The sequence below is a fragment of the Pteropus medius genome, unplaced genomic scaffold (genome assembly GCF_902729225.1).
Source record: "Pteropus medius unplaced genomic scaffold, Ma_sr-lr_union100, whole genome shotgun sequence".
NCBI lineage: Eukaryota > Metazoa > Chordata > Mammalia > Chiroptera > Pteropodidae > Pteropus > Pteropus medius.
The window spans coordinates 56,636,508-56,654,804 of NW_024344378.1; the positions used below are offsets into that span (position 1 = coordinate 56,636,508).

General features: G+C 45.5%; 1 protein-coding gene across 2 annotated transcripts in view; it reads right to left on the minus strand.

The window, feature by feature from the left end:
• Positions 1-18,297, minus strand: part of GRID1 (glutamate ionotropic receptor delta type subunit 1) — a 664,127-nt gene that overhangs the window by 202,100 nt on the left and 443,730 nt on the right. For both annotated transcript variants that reach the window (XM_039872286.1, XM_039872287.1), the window contains exons 7-8: positions 8,537-8,698; positions 6,400-6,519 (exon numbers count right to left, since the gene is read on the minus strand). In XM_039872286.1, the coding sequence (XP_039728220.1) occupies positions 6,400-6,519; positions 8,537-8,698 (282 nt within the window). The remainder of the gene's footprint in view (positions 1-6,399; positions 6,520-8,536; positions 8,699-18,297) is intronic.

The following is an 18,297-nucleotide window of genomic DNA, read 5'->3' on the forward strand; positions in this document are numbered from 1 at the left end:
TCAAACCCAAGTGGATAGCAGATTTCATTGAAATAAAATCAAACCACAAAAATACTAGAAGAAAGTATGGATGAATACTATCAACTTTGCAAATTGGGTATTTTTTTCCCCTCAATTTATTTTTTATTTTTATGACTTTCTAAGAAATACAAACACATACATTGTTAAATGTCTCTATGTGCAAATCTTTTCTTTATTCAAAGGCAAACGATTTACGAGTACAAAATATTTGAGACAAATAATTACTAATTCCTTTCTGAGAATTTCTATGGTTGACAAGAAAATTTTTATCCCCTGAGGTATAATTTTAAAAATATGAAATTCAAATGACCAATGACTGTATTTTAAAATATATAATCCCATAAGAAATGCAAATTTAGCAACGTCATTTTTTCATACTGCTACCAAATTAGCAAAGATGTTTTTGAGCCTAAGATATAAGAGACTTCTATACATTACTGGCGGATGTGAAAATTATTCAATCTTTCTATAATCAATTTGAAAGTATGTACCAAGTACATAAAGAATTTTTTAAAAAGGTATTATCGTTGGTTTGGCAATTCCACTTCTTAAAAAATACAAGGAAATAAATATAGATATAATTAAATTGTATAATATTCCGGATGTTCATTACAACACTATTCTATAATAATATGGTGAAAATGCCTGAACATTCATCACATAAGAAGATAAAATAAATGATGGCTCCCTGTAAGTTGAGTAATGTGTTTCCATTAAAAAATCATAGTGGAAAAGAACAAAGAAATGAGAAAATACATCCAATATAGCATTAAGTGGGAAAGTCAGGATATAAAATGTATGCAGCAATTTGATAAATATACCTATCACCATCTCTATCTCTACGTATAGAGCAAGGGGCTGGGGGTTGGGGGGAAGAAAGAGTAAATAAAGAAAATGCACCAGAAATGTTAACAGTATGTATTCATTGGTTCAGAGATTATAGCTGACTTCTTCATTCTTCTTTTCATTTATCTGTATTTTCTAAACATTCTACCCTAAATGATCATGTATTGATGCTATCATCAAAAATGTAGTGGTAAATGTTAGTTAAAAGGAAATAATACTTAATTGTATCTTTTCCTTATACCTTTACTCAGATGAAGCAGACGTTGGTTTTGGTTCTCAGCTCTGTCGAAAGTGGTTTTGCACGAGATTTCAGAACAGGCAACATTTTTATTGGGGGAAATCCGCTGCAAGAATGCTAATCTGTAAAGAGGCTGAAGTTTATTTCTCTTCTGTTATTCACTGTGCACAGTCGGGAGTCTCTATCAGAGAAGCTTAATAGAGACCCTGAATAATTCTCAGACTGGATCCTCCTAGTCCTACCACTGCCCATCTCCTCGTCCTCATTACTAAACCCACTGTACAGCTCCTGGCACCAGCTGCTGGATCCCTAGCTAAGGGATTCCACTATGCTCCAAGAGGTGGCTCTTACTTTATTAGTGAGAGCTATCCTGTCTGCTGGCAGGTGCCTTTTCCACCTGACCTCACTGCTTAGAACTTTTGAACCTTGAGAATGTGGGACAATTTGTAACACAATGTAGCTGACCTGGGCAAGAATGTTAATAGTGTATGCACATCTAAGCCCAGGGAGGGCTGGGGCCCTATGGTGTGGCAATCACTGCATGATGAGCAATTATTACTCAGCAAATTATCAGCAGCCATAAGACCTTCCTGAGGACATGACATCAAGGGGGGCATTTGATTCTTGTGCAAAGCCAGCTTTTATGAAGAATCAAAATTGACAGAGAAGACAGAAGAAGCATCTTAAGTCTTAAACTAGTAAAGGAGAATGAAGCCCTCCCATTTCCCTGGGTAATTGCTGGAACAGGGAGGCTGACCCAAGGGCACTGGAGCAACATCAAGTCAGCAGGCTCCAGACCAATGGGAAGGGACTGTGAAGCCCTCATGCTGGCTGGGGGAGGAGAGGAGATGATAGGAGGATGGAGTGGAAAGTGGGTGGGGTGAAGTCACAGAACTGTACCATCTTGAGTCAGGAAGAATGTTCTGGGTAGTGTGCCACTCATCCACCCCCCAACCCGCACCTCCCCACCCCCACATAAATCTTCCTTCCAGCCCAGCACGGCCACGCACTCATTGGTGCTACATAATCGAGTCTTTACAGTCTCAGGGCCTCAATTTCCCAGATGGAGCTGCTCAGAAAACCATGGAGATTTGGGGGATGGGGAGACTGTGCAGGGGAGTCGCAATTCCCCAGCTATTGCAACCACTGCATGTCTGCTTCTACAACTGTTCAACATATTTGGGTTCCAGTAAGATTCTGCTGGAAGAAATTTTCTAGGACTAGAGAAAATCCTTTAAAAACATTAGACAAAATTCTTTCTCAGTCTCTTGGTCCTAACTCGATTCTACTCTATTGAAAGTAACAACAACAAAAAAAACCAATCCTGTTTGTCTCCTGTCATACCAAGGTGTGCTTTGTCCTGGATTGCCAACTCATAGAGCAAGCAGACCCACAGGCTTTCCCAATGCTTCTGCCCACTTCCCCATCTTCCTGCCCAAAGAGGCAGGCTGCGTTCCACCAAGCCAGTGAATCAGGTAGATGGCACTTCTGGGAAATAAGGTTCAAAGAGCCTACGAGCAGCTGGCAATTTCCCAAGGTTTTCACTGCGCCAGGGCCACCGTGTAAGTGGAAGGAAGGGAATGAATCTCCCACACTGATATCAGGATGGAGAAGGGTGGACATCCTCAGCAATCATGTCATGGAAAAATGTTTCCGCAGGGCTGAGGCTGGTGTTACACTCCAGGCAAGTCATGCTTATGGAATAAAAGACAACCATGTTTTATTTCTTCTATTAATCACACCAAAACAGTCCCAGAAATAAAATCTCATCAGAGGTGAAGCGCCCAGGTCTCTTTCGGCCTTTGGTCTTTACAAGAAGTAAACATCTGCTCCCAGGCATGGAAGTGGGGCTGGGCACTACCCAGGCACACAGAGCCCTCCTCCTGCCTCTAGCCTCAGGTCTGGCACATGGCGTGGTGAGGAGCTGCAATCCAGGACACTTTGAGACAGGTCATGTTCTGAGCCTGCTTGTGCCTCTTTGCTCTTGCGGGGCCAGGGATAGAATGCTCAAGTTAGTATACAGGCCCATCTTCCTGAAGCTGACGGCCCAGGCCACACAGGAGAGTTCTCACTGCCAAGTGCTACAGCAAGGTCATTACCCTGATTGACCCCTCTATTCAACCAGGAGATTCCTATTACCTGCACCTCCATCTGAGAAAATGAAGGTTCAGAGAAGGGAAGGTAGAACCAGGAGTGACGCAAAGGTTCCCACAACAGAGAGACAACATATGTATGATGTACCTTTGTCCACAGTAGGTGCTTCATTGTCCCTGCTTGTCTCCCTCTTGTCCTGTCCTCAACAGATTTCCATGCCCCCACCTTTGGAAACTTTCCTACATGTGGCCTCCAACAATCTTGTCCCAGCTCAAGTTATAAGGTAAGGACATTTGCATGGAAAAGTCCATGGGAACCCCCTTTGGAGATTTCTGTCTGAACAAAGAGAAAGCTGAGAAGAAATCTGTAGGGCTCCAACAAGAACAAGCATGCACCTCCAGGGCAGATGTCAGTCCAAGTCCTGTGGGAACTGGACAGGACTCTCCAGCAAAGCCTGACCCTGGCAACATTGCTTGCTGATCACCTGCACCCAGCAGCTCCAAGCAGAACACAGAGATGATTGATGTTTTGCCCAGAGTTATACAGCGAGCTGGTGACATAGACTCTTGATTTTGCCATCCAGCACTCTCTCAACGAGAATGCACTTCCTGGTTGAGATAATTTAATTAGTATTTATCCAGCACCCTGCAGTGAAAGGTGATCACCCATTCCTTCCATACTCTGATGAGGCTGAGTAATAACAGTCTCTTGGTGCCACTTAATCTAAAACATCTTGGTGACTCACCCTCCCCCAACTTCCCTCCAGAGTATTTACTTTAAGAAAACATCCATTTGTTCCCTAATTTAAATGAGTGCTTTTGATTTAAATCTTAAAGGAACTACTTGGTTTCGGTTTTTGTGTCCCTGTTTGTTTGCTGTAGTTGTTTTAAAATTAACATATGTAGATAAATAATATATTAGAATATATACGTATATTAAGATATATATCATCTTTTTAGTGATCCCCTGACCCTGCTCCAACATGACAGTATTTTGCAATCAGCCCAGTTGGCTCTTGTAACAGCTCTGCACTGGACATGGCCACAGAGAGATCATTTGAATGGAGGTGGGAGAGTCCTCAGAGTTGCCCTGTCCTTCTTAGATTGACCAATCTTTGCACCAACTTTGTGAGCCTCAGAACCCTAACCCTGCCTTCAAATCTGCTTCCCACCCTCAACTTTATTTTTAGGTAACCCCAATTTCCCAGCCTTCCCCTTACAGCCACATGTTCACCCAGGAACAGCAGCTCAGCCCTGCCTTTAATGCTGCCCTAGAACCATGACACTTTGTCCAAATCCTCTCCTTGCTTCATCCTGAAACCTTCCAGACCTTGCTTTAATGCACACTGGGCCTGAATAACAAACATTTGCTATGCTAAATCCCATTCCTGCTTTCCAGATAACTTCTCTTTAACAGCGATAAGCTGCCAGGCAGACAGATAACAACTAGGATATGCAAGTTATTAAGGGCAGATTTTAAAATGACAAAGGATACATTTTAAAATAAAGCCCACTTGAAAATCAGCTTCTGTTCCAACTCAATTACATTCAGGCTTCCTGTTCAGAAGCTCCTTATACTGAGAGATTCCAGCTCACATTGGCTTCAGGGTATTGGAAGAGAGTTGCCGTGGCAACATGGGAGGTCCAGACACCTGAAACAGGAAGTGGAGGGCACAAAGCTTCCTGCTCCCTCAGGCACCTTGAGTGGCCAGCATGGCCCCCCATCAGCTGCCTAAGATGAGGCAGGGACCCTCACGGCCAATATTCTCACCCACTATGGGGACACCAAAGTCCCCATAGTGGGTGAGAATATTGGCCGTGAGCTGAGCTGAAAGAAGGGGGATGGGGTAGCAAAAAGAGCCAGCAGACAGGGACAGATTGTCACTGACCTTAGAAGAACGCTGAGGAATAAAGGTAAGTACCACAGCAGACATGAATGGTTGTTTTGACAAGCAGCTACACTTAACAACCTCCTTATCAAGTAGCAGTCCCAACACAAGTCAATTTCTATTGTAGTCATGAATGTCCCAACCTCATGACTCTACCTTCTGTCATAGGATGAGCTAGTAGTCTCCCACCCTCACCACACATGGACCCTCAGCCTTCCCTGCCTTTCCCTGGGGAACCAATCATCCTTCAATGTAACTGATGATCGCTCCCTCAGTGCTCACCAGCTCTCACGCCTTCCATGACTCCACACATGCATCCTTCTACCTGGTCCTCAAGTATCACATCCCACAAATCCCCTCACCTAGATTCTCAGTATCTCAACATGTAACTCTTTCCTGCCTTCTACTGCCCCCAGCCAGTACTGGAGGCCAGACTAGGGGGATCTCTGCCAAGGGTTTACCCTGCCTCACTGAGAGCTCACTATGTTCTTTGTCTCTCAGGCACTGTCATTATTAGAGATGTCTTTCTCTCAAGTGTATAGAAATATGTATGTGACCATGTGTGTGTATGCGACTACTGCGTGAGCCTATGCCTGAGTGCATGCCAACTAGCTAATGCTTTAATGCTGTCCTGATTAGATTGAGCCTATGGGCCCTTCACATCATAAGTACTTCCATCTGTGGCTTAATTTGGGGGATTCCAACTATGGAATCCCCTAGTCCTCAATCCTGAAAATCCCCTATAAGAGGAGGGGGAAAAGAGGCAAAGTATAACTGGAAAGAGCCCTCAGGCATGCCACTTGCATGAGTACCAAATAAAATAGCTTCACGCCACCATGAGTTACCCAGCCCATGTGTCTCTTACTGCCTGCTTCTTATCCTCCTTGCTCACTTTTCTGTCCATGGCCTTGTCTCACTCTTGGATCTGGGGGACACTGGCAGTAAACTCTATCTCCTGCCTCAGCCACAGTCACAGCTGTCCCCGCAGTTGGGCTGACCAGCTACTCTGGGAAAACACAATGCCCCTTCCAGCCTAGCCCAGGATTGCAAGACTGGCTCTCCAAGCCCCAGCAACAACACTGGACTGCCAGGGGCCCCTGCTGTACTCAGAGACTGCATTAGCAGCACTATGACTCTTTCTCTTTGAAATTCTCTGAGCCTCCTCCACACTGTACCCCATAAACACCAGCATGGAGGGCAATATCAGCAGAGAATGGGAGGGAGGACTTCTGTGTTGGTTAACACCTGCTCAGAACACAGGGCCCATGCCACCACAGTGGGAAGAGGGAGAGCTGGGCGCCCGGAGGCTTACCTTACGCATGTCTTTGCCAAAGGTCTCACTGTAGGTTGTACCGAGGATTTCAAACTGGACATAGGGATTCGAGCTGTCCTCCCGAAACTCCATCACCCCTGTGAGGCCAGTGATGTGGCCCTGCAGAGAGAAGAAAAAACCATTGGAGGGTGGGGCAAAAATGGATGGGGTAGGGGATGGGATCCCAAGGCAAGGAAGAAAAAGGAAGTAGTGATTAAGAAGGGAGCAGTCAAGGTCTGAGGAAGCAATGGGCACACTATAATGAGAACAGAGTGGCTGGCAGTGGTCAGCAGTCCTAGGGCCTCAGCGCGGGATCAACACTTCCCAAGACATTGCTCACAGGGGAAACTCCTAAGGCACAATTGCACCAGTCATTCATGCAGTCAACATAATTAGCACTCCTGCTCTGTGCCACACACTGTGCTAGCCAGGAGATTAAAGAATGACATCCACCTGGAGCTTACAGTCTACCCTTGCAACCTGCTCCAAGAGCTCATCTTAGCATGAGCCAAGAGAGAAGTCAAAGGTCAACAAGAGCCATATCAGACACATGACAATAAGTTGCAGGGCAGTAAGCATGAGAACAAGAGGCCAAAACCTAGCTCCAGTCCTGGCGTTGTCACCTGTGCCACCTTAGGCAAGTCATCTCCCATCTCCCAGATTTAGCGTGGAGTTAATTAGATCCATGTCACAGATCCTCCAAGGACAGAAGGAGCAAATGTACACAAAGCATGGTGTCTGGTACAGACTGGGTGTGGTGGGTGTGCATGCCCAGCACCTCTCTCCAATGGCTCAGGGGACTCTGTAGGAGCAGGTGGCAGAGGGGCTGAGCTAACCTGTGGTAAGCCCCTTCTTTCTTCAAGCCTGGGGTGGGGGGTCTCATCCAGCCTTAATCTCCTAGAGACTATGAGCTGAGGGAGTCCCAGAGATTCAGCTGTCCTAAGAGGGCCCCAGCCCTGGTTTGGGCTGCAGTAGATTCAAACCAATACTGCTATTGAAACCACACACAATTTATTGTGACTAAAACTCCTAACACTAGAGATTTCCTTAAATGCTCTTTTGGAGCCTCTAAAAGCCAAGTCACTCTAGCAAATCTGTAGATTACCCAATTCACTTCAAATCTAGCCTTCTAACTTGGTGTCATGCCTCAGCACGCTGTGGGACACATCACAAGTGCATAGTGCCTGGACAGGGACACTCATACACACAGATGCACACGGTCACACATGCAGGTATGAACACACACATAAACACACACAGACTGAGGTATTGGCTGATTAACATATCCTCTGCCAACTGAGATAATTTCTCTTATAGACAGTGGCAGACGTGAACTAGGTAGTTGCCTCCATTTTTTACTTACAGTAAAAAAGTAATCCTCCCTTACCCATGAGAGACATGTTCTAAGACTCCTAGTGAATGCCTAAAACCATGTATAATAGCAAACCCTATATATACTGTTTTTTTCCCTATACATACATACCTGCAATAAAATTTAATGTATAAATTGGGCACAGTAGGAGATTAACAACAATAACTAACAATAAAATAGAACAACTGTAATAATAAACTGCAAGAAAAGTTATGTGAATATTGCCTCTCTCTCTTTCTCTCTCTCTCAAAATATCTTATTGTACTGCATGCACCCTTCTTCTTCTTGTGATAATGTGAGATGATACAATGCCTACATGATGAGATGAATTCAGGTACTCAAAATGGTGTGCAATCTAAAACTTATGAATTGTTTATTTCTGGAATTTACTATTCAACATTTTTAGACTGGTTGACCACAGGTAACTGAAACTGCTGAAAGTAAAACTGTGGGTAAGGAGAGACTACTGAACTTGTGACCTGGAGCAAGTCACTTAACTTCTCTTAAGTCCAATCTCCCTATATGAAAACAGAGACAAGAATAATAACACATAGCTAAGACCCCCCAACTCCCTCATCCCTCAAAAACTGGAACAGGAAGGATGGCAAGGAGACCTGGGAGAGACCTGGGAGGGAGGGGCCCACCGGGCAACCACGCGAAGAGCTCAGCTTCAGGGCTCCTGCTGGAGGAGGAAGGGGTGGGGAAGGGGTGCGACAAGGGGCCTGTCTCTGTCCTTGGCACAGGAAGGTACACCCTCACACACACCTTTTTGATTGTGTCCAGCATGGACCTCCCTCCATTCCATGGCTTGGTGGACTTGCGTATGCAGTTGAGGCTTGCCATGCTGTGCCACTTCCGGTCCTCCAGCTTCCTGTGGAAGGCGTTGGCCAGCATCAGAACACTGTCATACAAGTAGAGGTTGGAGATCTGCAAAGACAAAGATGGTGAAACCCTTTCCACTGGTATATTTCCATAGAGAGGGAGGGAAACAAGGAGAGGACTGAGGTGACTTAAGATTCCAACACTAAGAAATGGTGCTCAATATTTATGCCACAATCCTCTGGCTTCTAGATGTTCATTTGAAAACCTAGCCAGGTGCCAGAGTCCTGACTAGAATAAGACCTAACGCTACTTCAGGAACTGGAGTTAGGAGGTAGATCCAGACAACAACAGGAGAACCAGGCTGATCAGCACAACTGGGTCTTGTATGCAAGCTCTGTGTGAGACTGGAGTGGGGCATCCTGCTTACATAACAAAGGATGAAGGCAAGGATGAGGAGAAACCAAAAGATGGAGAGAATTGTAGGGAGGGCACAGCATTAGGCAAAAGCATGACTATACAAATGAGTAGGGCCAAGTAGGGCAGGGTCTGCTAGAATTTCCTATAAAGGACCAAGGTAAAGATTTTAGGTTTTGTGGGGCTTACAGTCTCTTCCGCAACTGCTCAATCCTGCAGGTATAGTGTAAAGCAGCCATAGAAGATACTTAAGTAAAGGACATGCCAATGAGACTTTACTCACAAAAATAGGTAGTGGGCTGGATTCAGCCTGTGGGCCATAGGTGGCAAATCCCTGGATTAGAAGGAAAAAAAAATAGTTCAAGATACCTGCCAATAGAGAAGGAGGAGGATCAAGAGGGAGGCAGGGACTGGACCGTGCTAAGGAGTAACAACACATGTGACTTTGGGGAAAAGGACACCATTGGAGGATCTGTGCTTAGAAATGATATCTGTGCCTTAGAAAGAACACTCTAGCCTTGGATGAGCCTAGGGTGGAAGGTGGGAGAGGCCACGGAGTCTGTACCTGCTGGCTAGGGGACACTTTAGGGATTTGCAACAATGTGCATCTAAGAACTTCCTCTCTGCTTAGCTGTCCACAGCACAGCTGTACAGTTGTAGAGGAGACAAAGCCCATCTCAGCGCTCTGGAGAGCGTGGTTCTGAGTTCTTGGAGAAGTGGGAATAACAGTGAGAAGAGCTGCACCGCAGCAGTGCGATCCCGGGGTGGGACGAGTCTGGCTCACTCTCCTGATCATGATTAAAGACCCTGACCTGGATGAGCCGAAACACCAATGCCTGCCTTCTCAGGGGCCCAACAAGCGCTCCCTGTGGGGAGGATGGCAGCCCTATTCTCAGATGTTAACCTCATGCCACCCCACTCCTCCCAGGGGATGTCATCGAGCACAGAAGGAGGAGAGGAAGAGGAGGGTGTGGGGAGGAGGTAACATCGACCCTCAGTCAGGTGCATGACCCCTAACAATAACTGTTGCACAAACAACCATCAGCAAAGTGGGTCAAAGGGATGATTCTCTACACATTTAAGCAGCAAGATGTCAGCTAAAAATATTTCAGAAAAACAAAATCACCGTATATAAATAGGAGCATATGTCAGACTCACAGAACTCCTGGGAAGATCAAATGAGATCCTTGGGCTGCAGGAAGAACCCCTGATGCCACCCAGCCTACCTCCCCCCAGTCCCCAGAATGCCCCTTGCACCCCTGACACCGCCATGCCTTGTTCTCAGCCTGCAATTTCTATCCTCACATGTCTTCGACTGGGTGCCCCCAAAACAGAGCCCCAGACAAGAGCTTGAGTAATAGGAACCATCTTGAGAACTGCAACTGAAATCAGAGGTGGGCCAAAGGAGCTGGTATAGGACATCGAAAACATCTGCTACATCATGCCTGCCCAGCAATTCATGCTAAGTTTCAAGGGTCATCTCTGTCCATGACATGTCCAAGTAGAGCTGACCACTTCTGTGGGTATCCCTGTGCCCTGACCATCCCTGAATATCCCTTTCTTATGTGCCTTCAACCTGTGCTTTCGCAGTTGGCACAGGAATGTATGCCACTAAGGTGCCTGTGTGCCTGGTATCTCTCCATGCTGTAGGTGTAAGATGGGTGGAAGATGGACAAGAGATGTCTCAGTGGTAGCAGGAGAGTGTCTGGGATGACTGACCACTGCTGACTGAAACAAGGGCCTCAGGCCAAAGGAAAGCAGGCATGTTAGCATCTGGTGACCTTTTTCAGGGCCCTGCAGTATACAGGTGCTTACTTGACAGCAGAGAGAAGTTATTCCTACCACCGGGAATTTACCCTCTGCCCTATAGGGAATACTAGGACAAAATCATGTCTCCCACCACTCCAGTCCTGGGGAGCATTTATTTGGGAATGCTCTACCAGTCCTCCTAACTCTCAGGAGCCCCTACCATAGCAAAATTATTTTTTACATGTCTACCTTCTGTCTGGAATACAAAGCCATAATGGAGATGTTGTTATAAGAGAATGTAAGCCACTTAGATTCGGCTTCGTGTTATTTTTTTCTCTCTCTCTCTGAAAGGATAACTTAAGGCTGAGAGTCCTTGTGACATGAAAATTTCCCTTCTCAAGACATTTATGGATCTCCCATCCACCCGCTCATAGCTAATGCTATTCAACCAGTGGGACATTTTGATTCACATCTACACCTATAGACACACTCACACACACATAGGCAGAACCAACTCAGCTGTGGCCCAGACCAGCATCCAGTAGAATTTCCCTTTTTCCTTCTAGCATTCGATTCACAATGAATTAAGGTACGTAACAAATGTATGAATGCAGAAAGGTCTGCAATGAAGAGCAACAGGCTCTTTTCCAGGCATGGAAAGGCCTTCCCACTGTCTGACATCTATCACCTCGGGCACCTTCTTCCATGATATACTACACGCTGTCAATTCATAAGTATACTTACCTCAGCAAACTTTAAGCTTCTTAAGTGCAGGGAACATTTTTTTTTTCACTATTTTGGATATACCTCTATATATCTCTCTATATATTCACTACCTCTAGAACCTAGTACCCAGCACCAATCAAGGCACATGGTTGGTTATTAATGTACATTTGATGACAGATGAATGGTGGATGGAAAGAAAGAAGGAAGGAAGGAAGGAAGGAAGGAAGGAAGGAAGGAAGGGAAGGAAGGAAGGAAGGAAGGGAAGAGGAAGGAAGAGGAAGGAAGGAAGGAAGGAAGGAAGAAGAGATGAACTGATTTCCTACTAAGAAGGTGCACACTGAATTTGGTTCACAAAAAGAGAAAATATGGAAAACAAACAGCAGGAAAAAAGATTTGCTGCCTCCAACTTTGACTTGAGAGGGAATCTCCTTTATTCAAATAATTTGTTTCTCATTTATAGCCTATTTAAAATGTCTTCTTAATCCTCACTTGGAACTGTTTCCATCTTCTCCACTGACTGCTGCCCCTTCTCCTGGTAAGGTGCTGTCTCAATACTTCCTTGCCTTAAGCAGAAGCTGACACTCAGTATTGGTCTGTGGGTCCACTTCTGCTCCCCAGCCTCAGCATCCTCACTTAGGCGACCTGCTGGTTTCACTGGTGGGAATGCAAAGGGAGGAGTGCTACCCTCACAGTCTGGTTGTCCAGAGAAGGGATGTTTGGGGAAAAGATCAAGAGCAGATCACAGAAAGGCAGCCTCTCCTTAGGGCTCTCTCCAGTTCCTGACAAAGGTAAGAAAAGCCTTTCCTCAGGGTGGGTGGGTAGAGATCAGTGTCAGGCCTTGGTCATGCTGTGCCCTTGAACCAAGAGGAGTGGTCTTGAAGGAGAGAGGCTCCCAGCTGCAATCCGTACATCTCACCATTGGTCTCAAAGGGCTAACAGCCCATGCTGGAGCTATAGGCCACAGAGCTGGGGTGGGAGTTAGTGAGGAGCTGGCCTGAAGGAGTCCCTGCCTTTCTTCCTCACAGAGCCTGGGGCTCTGGTTACCCTAGGAACACTGCAACACAAAAGTGATAAGGAATCAAAAAAAGCATTTCAGGTAAGAGTAGACTTGAGAAGCAAAAGAGGAGCCAAAGTATCAAGGCCAAGGAGATAGCAGAAGAAAGATCCAGACACAAAGCAAAACACCTGGCACCATGTCAGACATTTCAAAAGGCATCAAGTGAGAAGCACACCAGAGCCAGAGCTAGAAGAGGGGCCCACGGCTTTTCTGGGAGGCTGTGGCCTCACTCTAGATGGGAACCGAGCTGGTTCAGCTGGCCGCCCTAAAGATGTATATGAAGTTCCTCTTTCACTCTCATGCAGTAGGACTCTTACTCTATTGTGCCAGCAGCTGAGCCGGGTCACCAGGTAGGATGAGCAGGAGCTTTGGATTCATCACAACCTGGGCCAGCTTTGTTCAGTGCTATACTCCAGTGTTGACAACAATGTATGGATATAGCAAGCACTCAGTAAATGCTTACTGAATGGGTGAGTCGAATCTCCACTTGCATTCATTTGCTGAGTAGTGTTGAACAAGTCATTGAATGCTCTTGACTTATGTAGATAATAAAATGTGATGTGATCGGTGGCCCTAGAGAAGTGCATTGGGCAGCCCTGATTTACTCCCTGTGAAAAAAGGTGCACCAATACTGTCCTAAGCTCTTTGCATGCATTTTCATTTTTGGAGGGAACACAGATAGGAAAAAAATGGAAGAGAACATAAAGGACCCAAGCCAGTAGCTGACTTCAATGTGGATGAGCTAAGAGCTCCTCCAAGGGTGTCCGCAGTCACTGGGACCCAGTACCTGTCTGGCCTATCAGAAGAAAATTGAGCTTGGATCTGCCAACACCACTCACCCTCTCGCCCAATTTCTCTTGGTCTGAAAGCTTTTCAAAAGTGAGCAGGGGTCATATCTGGCTTTCGTAGTTTCTGGCTCAGAAGACTGAGCAAGAATCAGTCCTGAGCATTATATCCCCAATCCTGCCTATAATCTGCTCACCTGAGCACATGTCCCTGGTCTCTCGCTGGCCCCAGCAGCAAAGTCACAGCTGCCACAGCCCCCTGGGTCTGAGCCTGGCCTTTCAGAACTGCATGCCCTGAAGTGTTGCAAAGCTGCCTCTGAGGGAAAGGCAACTTTTCTGTCCCTTGGGTGGTTCCACAAAAGTTGTCAACACAGGAAGACCCAGAGTGGGGCCTCTATAATACCCTGACCCAGGTTCCTGACAGGAAGGTGGCTTGGACCATTGCAATAAAAAACCTGATATGTGCAGTGCAGGGCTGGCTCAGCCATAGAAGCCTTCAGAACAGCCAGTCCTGTAATGAGACCACCCAGGTATGCACGAGCAAGGGGGAGGCAGACAGGATATGACTAGAACAGTGGGCAGCTGCAGCCCAGCCCTGTGGGAGGTGCTGTGTTCTGCACTCTGTCGTCACCTATTGCCTGTCCCCTACTCAGGTTTAGGAGTTTCTGTCCTGGGGAAGTTTCCTTACGTCCTCTCTACATGATCACCTGTCCACCACCACCACAGCATGATTCAAGTGCCCTCGTTTGTCACTAGGAAGACAGTAACCACTGGTTACTTTGTCCTCTAGTCTGAGGATCTTTCATTCTACCCTCCACAGAGTTGCCTTTCTTGGATGTACATCCTTTTCTGTCATGTCTTCAAGGGCTACACCCTGCCTCAGCACCCTGGCAGCTGCCCTTATCTCCAATTGACCTTCTTGCATCTCACCTCTTACCTCAGACACACAGAATTCTGCCTGTGCTAGCCTATGCACATGCCATTCTCCCTAACTGGAACATGCTATAGAGATTAATAGTCCCAATTTATTTGGAGTTTGTGAGAATTAAGAGAGAGAACATTTATGATCTATCTAACAAAGGAACTGGCATAGAATAGGTGCTTAATGGATGTTTGTGGAATTAATGAATGTTGGATTAATAGTTTTAAATCTGTTCTTAGAAAAAAAAAATGCCAAGGTAAAGAGATGTCAAGGCATTTGCAAAGAGGACGCCTCTTAGAATATGAGTAACAGAGGATGGAAACCATGGTGGGAAAACGGTATAGGAGCTCTGGACCAGTGTGTTCCATGTGGAATTGTCCATTTCCAGTCAGAGTCTGGGGTATGAACTTCCATGCGAGGTGGGTTCCCGAGAAGGCTTGAATTTCCAAAGTCAATTACCTATCCAAGAGGTGGGTCCTCAGAAGGGAAATAGGGAGGGTAAGGCCACATCTCTGGGGGGCAGAAGAGAGAATTCAGTCATGAGCTCTTCACTGGAGCTTGCAGTTCTTGAGAAACCCAGGTACACCCTCCTGGCTGCTGGATAATTAAAGATCAATTGCATGAGGCAAACTGAGGACCAGAGATGGAAAAACTGGTTTGATTTTTTAAGAGTTAGTACCAGAATCTCCATTTCACCAGTAACTATATTTTATTTAGGAATATACCTTGTGTCAGCAGGAACAAAGGTTACCAATAAGATTGTTAAATTGATCTTCATGAGAAAATAAGGAGAATTTACTTAGGTGTCAAGACCCAGAGGGAGAAAAGAGAAGGTGGAGAGAGAAGCCAGCAAGATAGAGAGGGGGGGCATGGGAGAGGGGGGGGTGTTCAGCACATCAGAGATTGTGTGTGCAGCTACAGTGTAAATGCCACCACTGACCCCCACCACACATGAATGACATCATCTCTGAGACTTGGATTTGTTGTCTCGTTGGAACCAGGAAAGACACTGATTTCCCATCTGGAAAATGTCCATGCCAGGTGGGGTGAAAAAAGCGCTATTCGAGCTCAGATAATCTGTTTACTTACTGAGTCCTCCGAAGCAGTATTAGAGCCAGAAGTAATGGAACTATAAGCTCCCCAGCACTGTGAAAATCTCTGAGCAGTTCAGGAGAGCTGTGTGCTTCCAATCCTGTCTGGACCTCAGCAGTCTGAGATCTGTGCCCACCCACTTCAGACTGGAAGGGAGAGGTTCTGGAGGATGATGGTTGTGTGTGTAACTGGCTGTCTGCCCTCCCGGTGCTCTCTGCATGTTTCTCCATAGTAAATCTGAAAATTTAGGCAAGTCATATGAAGGTGCTCCAAGCTTGTCTCCATTATACTATACTCCAGGAGGGTTATGCATCCACATTATCAAGATAAGAATCCTTTTTGAAGGCAAAGGAAGATGAATGGCAGGCCAGGATTAGAGCCACATGCACCAGCTGCATCTTGCCATCAGACCATTATCTGCCCCACGCCAAAGCTGGAATCATGGAAAATGTTTTTATTAAGAAAGGCTGAATTTCTTCTAGGTTTCTAAAGAGCCCAGTTTTTCTCTTCCCTCCGTCATTAATCAAGCCAAGTGGACTGTTCAGGGAGATCTCACAGAGACAAACAGCGGGAACTGACCTTTGACCAGATCCTCAGACAGGCTCCGGTCACCCAGCAAAATCAGACAAGCAGCCGGCAAAGGGTCCAGCTGGGAGGACAAGCTGACGCCCAGATGTCACAGCTTGAGAAATCCATCCCCAAGCGAGGCCTTTCTGCCAAACTGCTGCCAGCCCACCTGTCCAGAGAGCAGGCACCACTGCCAGGCCTGAGGAGGGACAGATGGCAGCAGAGGCCAAAGGGTACTGGAGCTCTGCTCATGGCTGAATCCACGGGGAGGATGTGCAGAGTGGGGTGGGGCATTTGTCTATACCAGAGGACCTCTAGTTCCAAATGCATATGTGGCCGCCTGCAGCCAGAATGGCAACCAGTTGTACCCAAAGAGAGTACCTGTGTGATTGTCTCTGACAAAGGCATTGATGATCACGCTTCCCTAGTCTAGTTGCTAAACGGTCCATTCACGTCTTTAAGATGAAGTAAACCAGTGAAAGTGACAAGGTATCTCTGGTAGAGGAGGCTTAGTGTTGCTTCAGAGTAAAGGGTTCTACTGGCAGTTTGACAAAAAGACTTGTAGCCAAGAAAGAACACAGAAAGCCTTAAAGAAACAGGGACACATGTGAGAAAGGGAGTTTTAAAATGCTTAATAGATTGAGCTGGGGAGATGTGATTGCATCTATCAAGCCTCTCAACAATTTTAAAATGCACAAAGAAGAGAAATATCAATCCGAGGGAACATTTTATCATAATACCACATCGGCCCCCACAGCTTAATTCAAAGATCAGGCTCCACAGTGACCATACAGCTTATATCATTTGCCTGTTCCCCTTTAGAAACACATTTAAATATAAATGGGGTGGCAATGTGACAAGATGTCTGTTACTTCAATTGCACCAGGAAATGCAGTTCTGAAGACCAAGTACATTATAGATTCTCCTCTAAGCACAGCTGCTCATGAAATCTTAGCAAAATCTCAGGGTTCTTTGGGATTGGTTATCTCTTTTATTACTGCCTGAGTCAGACAATCCTTAAACTAGCTTGTCAATAAAACAAGAATGGAAACACCCAAATAAGACAGTGCTTGGTAGGGAACACTAAACAACAGCACTGTACACTGGTAATATTTTTGAAGCTACTAGAAGACACTTATCTAGGTATTTTTCTTCCAAGGGACTTTCTCTCTACTAAATAGGAACCAAATTGATTTGCTATACTAATGCTTGTTTGGCTTTACAGCACAGAAAGCCTTGACCATAGGCCTAATAGAAGATGGAGTTTCTGAGGTCAGCTCCATGGAGAAGCCGAGAGATGGATGATCTTGTAAAAATTTCGTGTTCTTGATGTTCCTCATGAAAACTTCCAACCCAGAATTATCATCCCAAGAGCAGCCATCGCGGGGAGAAACTAAAGATGGACTTAAGAGCCCCATTTCCAAAAGGATTTTCATTAATTTCAAGACAAAGTTAATAATCCATGACATAAATTTTTGTGAGCTGGTTGTTCTAAACATGTTAGAGTCTCCTCAATAAATCTTACAGCTAGAGGCTAGTAGAAATTAGTTTGTTTTCTACACTGTCATTAAAAAAGAAAGAAGTGGTAATAGCTACTGAGGAAACTTGAAGGGAATGGCTTGTAAATGAGATGAATCTACGAGCTGCCCAAATTGTTGTTGGGCAAGATGAGTAAATAAATTCACATTTCCCTCTCTTCATAGCTCTGCACAAGGAAGCAGATGCAACAAATGAAGATAGAGACTCCTCTAATAAAATATTTTATTTATAGATCTATAAAGAGGCTTCTAGAGACAGTTTAACTTGTGTTAAGACCTACATTCTTAACAGATCTACCCAATCATTCCTTATTGAGGGTCTCCAGTGAGCAGGATCCTATACAAATTGCTCAGCGGGTCTCAAAGACAAGGCCTCTCCTCTTCCACGCAAGGCAGCTCTGATTTAAGTGCCTGCATAAATGATGTGGACAGTAAGTGGTATGCGATGCCTGTGATTTGGGGCTGGACAGATGGGAAATACTCTCCCACCAGCTGTGATGCTTTTAAAGAGCATGCTCCGGAAGATAGGTGCACTATGTCATACAAAAAAAATGAGGCCATGTCTAGCCTTGCCGTGGAAACCCTGCAGCATACCTGGCTACCTCCTCCACAGTGATACCCTTAATAGCTCAGTCTTATTATAAATGCTTTCTACATGTTCTCTTGTTTAATTTTCATTATGAAAATTCTAATGGATAGGTGATATTGTAATACCCAATTTATAGAGGAGGAAACTGAGGCACAGAATGACAAATAAATAATAATGCTTAATAATTAGTCCTAGAGTTACTGAGACTTGAACCCAAGCAATCTGGCTCCTGTTCTGCTGCTGCAACTACAATTACTACTCCTAC